A 6,848-nucleotide genomic window follows, 5' to 3' on the forward strand; every position below is an offset into this window, starting at 1 on the left:
GGTTCTAATACCTTAACACTTACTTAGGTTCATTAGGGTTCTAATACCTTAACACTTACTTAGGTTCATTAGGGTTCTAATACCTTAACACTTACTTAGTTTCGTTAGGGCTCTAATACCTTAAAACTTACTTAGGTTCGTTAGGGTTCTAATACCTTAACACTTACTTAGGTTCATTAGGGTTCTAATACCTTAACACTTAGTTTCGTTAGGGTTCTAATACCTTAACACTTACTTAGTTTCGTTAGGGCTCTAATACCTTAACACTTACTTAGGTTCGTTAGGGCTATAATACCTTAACACTTACTTAGGTTCATTAGGGTTCTAATACCTTAACACTTAGTTTCGTTAGGGTTCTAATACCTTAACACTTACTTTTTCTAGGGATCCTGCATTTTCTTTCCGATGAACATCAACTCTAGTTTTCAAATAAGAAATAAAAACAACATTTTTCATTCTGCTTTCCTCAACACAAAACTTTAATATATATTATTTGAATAAAACAATACAAACACTGCTTTTTACAGTCTTTTTGTTGTGTTCTGTTTTATGGTTTTATTTTTCTGAGCCGATGAACAGGTCTGGATACTGTAATTTTTAGTTTTACAAAATCCCAACAATTAAAATCCCATTGTATTATTTTTTCTAAACACAGTGGTATATTAGCATCCTATAACAATAAATAATAAGCAGCCAATTGTAGCTTTTCTTCAAACCTCTTTCTAACCAATACTTCTTTCAATTTACTTTGTAAGTGGTACGAACAACTTTTCTTTCATCATTTTGAAAACATGGCATCCTCTAACTCTTCCACGGGCACACAAAAATTCTCTCTAGAGCTAAGAATACATCACAAGATCTTGGAGCTCAAAAGAAGAGAAACATCCAGTAAAGGATCTAAGTATCTAGAATCTGTTGTATAAACTCTAGCTAAGTTTCATAAATACGTTTCGTTATACTACTTATATTTTAGACTTCTATGTTATATGATCTTTTGGGAAAATTATTAAGGTTATTTTTTTTTTCACTCAGTTCATTAACAAAATGATGTTAATAAAACAAATAATTAAGTATTCAGCTGTCCATGCAATGCTGTAAATACAATTTCTTACCTGGCTCTTGACTGCTGAGTTATTTGTCTTATTGTGTTTCCTGCTCGACCAATAATTGCACCAACCATGTCGCTTAACACTAGAATTCTACGGAAGGACAAAACTCAAATTAGCTATCATGAAGCAACACAAGGGAAATTTGAAACACTACAATAAATAAATTTCTTCTTTATATGTGATGTTACTTCCTGTCATATCTAAAATTAAAAACAATGGTTCTAATTATAAGATAAACCCTCATTTAACAATATTTATATAAACAATTAAACTTTCTATTATGTTAGAAGAAAAAAAAACAAATTATTATTTATTACAAGTTTATGATATATCTTTGTTAATTGTTTTATTTAATCACTTCTCAGTTGTCCTAAATAGTAATTAATAAGACTTTTAAAGAAATAAAGAGGGATAACTTTGTGTAAAAGAATTTTAAAAACCCTCAAAAAAGAAACTGTTACACATGAATGGGTAATGGTAGTGAAGGGGAGCCAGTTACAGCTTATTCATATATTATTTAGACATCATGTCCAAATCAATCCAAAGCTGTATAACCTAGCAAGAGTAGATTATTTGGAAGTAATCTATTTATGTTTCTTAAAAAAAGGTCCACTTCTATGGTCCTAACAGACCGATTAATTTTTACGTTTCCAACGGATCACCTTTGTTTCTCAGAAAGTCTGTTACCTGCAAATCTTAAACAGTTTCAGCTGAGACACATTTACAAGTGAAGAATTGAATGAATGACAACATAACGATAAATAAATATATTTATTTATATATATACTTGATATTACCTCACGTCTTATCTAATACTAAAAACACTGGTTCCAAATTTAGAAAAAAGAAATCCTCTGACATTACTATTTTCATGAAATCCTTATATTTATATAAACAAAATGGATTAATGTTTCGATTATGTTGGCTGTATTTTTATTTACGTTTTTGTGTATGATTCATGGGGCAATGTGGTTCATAAATAGTAGGGAGAAAATATTTAAAAGGACATTCCATGTACCCAAATAGTACGTCTTGTTTACATACCACAAAACTATTATTCTGCAATAATGTTTTCTGAAATTGTTATGTAACAAAAAAAAAAGGTATTTTTGACCTGAACAGCTCTTTATTTGACATATGGGCTAAACAACAAGGTCAGAGACTTCATAGTTCAGGCATGGCCATCTTTAATTTTGATAAAATAATCAGAGGGAAGGCCACTCTTAACCATACAGTGGAAATGCTTGTTATTTCTATAACACGGCCACCATTAAAAGTGCGAAGAATGTCCATCAGAATTTCTCACTAGACAAACACACAAATATTCCACTGATATCAGATGTATGATTTATTACCATAAAATAATTGGTATATTAACTGAATTTGGAGTTCACAATTTCTAAAACTGACACTCTATATAACTTATTCCAATATTATCTCACAGTTACCTAGAAAGATAAACGAGTTTAAACACGAGCTTTGCTAATGGTTCAGAACTTTTACTGTCGTTGTCGGCTTCCTTCTGATGCTTATTTTTACACTTCTAGACAATCCAGAAATACATTTTTTCATTCATTTTAAACCTAAATAGTATCCTGGTTGAATTTTAAAACCTAAATACAATCTAGGCTGAATTTTAAAACCTGAATAGTATCCAGGCTGAATTTTAAAACCTAAATACAATCCAGGCTGAATTTTAAAACCTAAATACAATCCAGGCTGAATTTTAAAACCTGAATAGTATCCAGGCTGAATTTTAAAACCTAAATAAGATCCAGGCTGAATTTTAAAACCTAAATAGTATCCAGGCTGAATTTTAAACCTAAATAGTTTTCAGGCTTACCTAGGCTTACAAATATTCAAATAATTCACTGATTGTTATCTAACAAGTTGTACTTGATTGAAATATTTTAACAATACGTCTTTAAAATATGAATTTCATATTTTATTACTTTGTGAACAAATTGAATTCCATAAGACTTGATGATATTATTTTGGTACCAATTCTAAAAGACAGGAATGCAGTGACTAAGGTTTTTTTACTAAAATATTTTACATGTTATTTACATATTAAAAATCTCAGCAAAAAATGAAGTTAATAGCCAATACAATAGTTATGCTATTTTGACTTATAAAAGTGCTATTTAAATAATATTTTATACAATATCTTTATCGGCAACAGAACTCAAAAGTTAAACGAATTGTCCGATCATTCGTTAAAAACAGGAAGTTATTAAGGTTTAGCTGAAACATTAAGATTCTTCTCAGATTATTTCTTCGCTCTTATCCAAACAAAGATGAATCAGTGGGAACTCTGAAGTACTTTTAGTTGTAGTTAGTTAAAAGTTAACAGGAACAAACCTAAGTGGAAAGTCTGTTGGGCGCATTGGATTTGGTGAATTCCCTGAGTACGGAAAAGGTCGGAAAGGACCCTTGTTTGTGCGTCCCCCACGAGTTCCACGACCCTGATCCATTATGAAGTCTACCTTTAGAACTGTATCTTCAAATTCAAATCCGTTCAGCTGAGCGAAAGCTCTGAAAGTGACGAGAAGAAATCCAAAGTTAAACTAATATCCTGATAAAATCTTGCTTAGTTTCAGTTCTAATATTTTCAGGCTCTTTGCTTTGATAATATATAGGATTTTGATATAATAAATTAAGTTTGAATTACAATAGTCCTAGAAAACTTGACAAAGAAAGGTTACAGCGTGATGATGTGGTGACCGTTAACTTCAAGATAAAATGAGTACTATAATCATGGCTTTCAATCAATACACTTTCAACATTTGTGAGTCTCATTAAACACTTGAAACCCTAACTTTTAGTTCATAACACACATTCATTTACAAGATATAAAAACAAACTAAGGATGCAACCAGGTATGTCGTCTCGGTTAAAAAAACAAGACAGAAAGTATGTGATCTGGGTTAAAATAACGAGACAGAAGACATGTGATCTGAGTTAAAATAACGAGACAGAAGACATGTGATCTGGGTTAACATAACGAGACAGAAGATATGTGATCTGGGTTAAAATAACGAGACGGAAGATATGTGATCTGGGTTAAAATAACGAGACAGAAGATATGTGATCTCGGTTAACATAACGAGACAGAAGATATGTGATCTGGGTTAAAATAACGAGACAGAAGATATGTGATCTGGGTTAACATAACGAGACAGAAGATATGTGATCTGGGTTAACATAACGAGACAGAAGATATGTGATCTGGGTTAACATAACGAGACAGAAGATATGTGATCTGGGTTAAAATAACGAGACAGAAGACGTGATCTGGGTTAAAATAACGAGACAGAAGACGTGATCTGGGTTAAAATAACGAGACGGAAGACATGTGATCTGGGTTAACATAACGAGACAGAAGATATGTGATCTGGGTTAAAATAACGAGACAGAAGATATGTGATCTGGGTTAACATAACGAGACAGAAGATATGTGATCTGGGTTAAAATAACGAGACAGAAGATATGTTATCTGGGTTAAAATAACGAGACAGAAGATATGTGATCTGGGTTAAAATAACGAGACAGAAGATATGTGATCTGGGTTAAAATAACGAGACAGAAGATATGTGATCTGTTGGCCCTGATAGAAATATTGTTTATAGATTTAGATGAAAATAATAACCAATCTAATACATAATTAATCACATAGTTTGTAAAATACAGATGCTTTAACAAAAACAAACAATGACGTGTCTATACTATATTCACAAATATACATTAAGTACAAGTTCAACAGCATCTTATGTTACTTGAACCAAAAACAGTGATGCCTCAAATGTGTTAAACAATACATGCACAATCTACTTACTGCTGTGCTTGATCTGGTGTATCATATGTTACAGATACGCTGAAAGAATTCTCAGATGTGGCTGCACCTGTGGGGAAAACAGGATAAAGAAAGTAGAACACTACCAATAGCTCACCTGATAAATCTACAAGCAAACAGAGGCAGCATTTAACATCGTTAGCAACACTAACAAATAGCTCGGTACTGACGACTGAATTAAAGATCCATTTGTAGATTAATTCGTATTCTTATAAATTGTACCAACAAATTATTTTTTATAGGAACTTTCAAATACTGTTCTACAAGAATGTTTGGACTTAAAATATGTAACCCAATGGTTAAACTACAGTACCTTGATCACGCTGTTGAACATTTTAACAATGATTATACTACACTACAGCACCTTGGTCACATTAATGAACATTTTAACAATGATTATACTACACTACAGTACCTTGATCACACTGTTGAACATTTTAACAATGATTATACTACACTACAGCACCTTGGTCACATTAATGAACATTTTAACAATGATTAGACTACACTACAGTACCTTGATCACATTAATGAACATTTTAACAATGATTAGACTACACTACAGTACCTTGGTCACATTAATGAACATTTTAACAATGATTATACTACACTACAGTACCTTGGTCACACTGTTGAACATTTTAACAATGATTATACTACACTACAGTACATTGGTCACACTGTTGAACATTTTAACAATGATTATACTACACTACAGTAACTTGGTCATGCTGTTGAACATTTTAACAATGATTATACTACACTACGGCACCTTGGTCACACTGTTGAACATTTTAACAATGATTATACTACACTACAGCACCTTGGTCACATTAATGAACATTTTAACAATGATTATACTACACTACAGTACCTTGCTCACACTGTTGAACATTTTAACAATGATTATACTACACTACAGAACCTTGGTCACAATGTTGAACATTTTAACAATGATTATACTACACTACAGAACCTTGATCACAATGTTGAACATTTTAACAATGATTATACTACACTACAGTACCTTGGTCACACTGTTGAACATTTTAACAATGATTATACTACACTACAGTAACTTGATCATGCTGTTGAACATTTTAACAATGATTATACTACACTACAGTAACTTGATCATGCTGCTGAACATTTTAACAATGATTATACTACACTACAGTACCTTGATCACAATGTTGAACATTATAACAATGATTATACTACACTACAGTACCTTGGTCACACTGTTGAACATTTTAACAATGATTATACTACACTACAGTACATTTATCACATTAATGAACATTTTAACAATGATTATACTACACTACAGTACATTTATCACATTAATGAACATTTTTAACAATGATTATACTACACTACAGTACCTTGATCACATTAATGAACATTTTAACAATGATTATACTACACTACAGTACCTTGATCACACTGTTGAACATTACCAAATGTTGCCAGTAGTCTGTTGATCTCATCCCACTGGGCATGGTTGGGAATGTTATTAATCTGGATTTTGTTAGTATGGTTTCTGTGAAACAGGAATGAAGTATGTTCATTAATTTATTCCACAAAACCACAATGAAGTATGTTCATTAACGTATTCCACAAAACCACAATAAACAGCAATGAAGTATGTTCATTAACGTATTCCACAAAACCACAATAAACAGCAATGAAGTATGTTCATTAACGTATTCCATAAAACCACAATAAACAGGAATGAAGTATGTTCATTAATTTATTCCACAAAACCACAATAAACAGGAATGAAGTATGTTCATTAATTTATTCCACAAAACCACAATAAACAGCAATGAAGTATGTTCATTAATTTATTCCACAAAACCACAATAAACAGCAATGAAGTATGT

The 6,848-nt window shown here is 31.5% G+C and overlaps 1 protein-coding gene across 1 annotated transcript in view; it reads right to left on the reverse strand.

Annotated features, from left to right (window-relative positions):
* LOC106474577 (insulin-like growth factor 2 mRNA-binding protein 1) overlaps positions 1 to 6,510 on the reverse strand; it is a gene marked incomplete at its 5' end in the record, with an annotated part of 9,496 nt that extends 2,986 nt beyond the window's left edge. The window contains 5 exons of the mRNA XM_022402891.1: positions 372 to 418; positions 1,113 to 1,199; positions 3,471 to 3,644; positions 4,945 to 5,011; positions 6,399 to 6,510. Coding sequence (XP_022258599.1) covers positions 372 to 418; positions 1,113 to 1,199; positions 3,471 to 3,644; positions 4,945 to 5,011; positions 6,399 to 6,510 — 487 coding nt within the window. The remainder of the gene's footprint in view (positions 1 to 371; positions 419 to 1,112; positions 1,200 to 3,470; positions 3,645 to 4,944; positions 5,012 to 6,398) is intronic.
* Positions 6,511 to 6,848: the final 338 nt, after the last annotated feature.

The sequence above is a fragment of the Limulus polyphemus genome, unplaced genomic scaffold (assembly GCF_000517525.1).
Source record: "Limulus polyphemus unplaced genomic scaffold, Limulus_polyphemus-2.1.2 Scaffold7383, whole genome shotgun sequence".
Classification (NCBI taxonomy): Eukaryota; Metazoa; Arthropoda; class Merostomata; order Xiphosura; family Limulidae; genus Limulus; species Limulus polyphemus.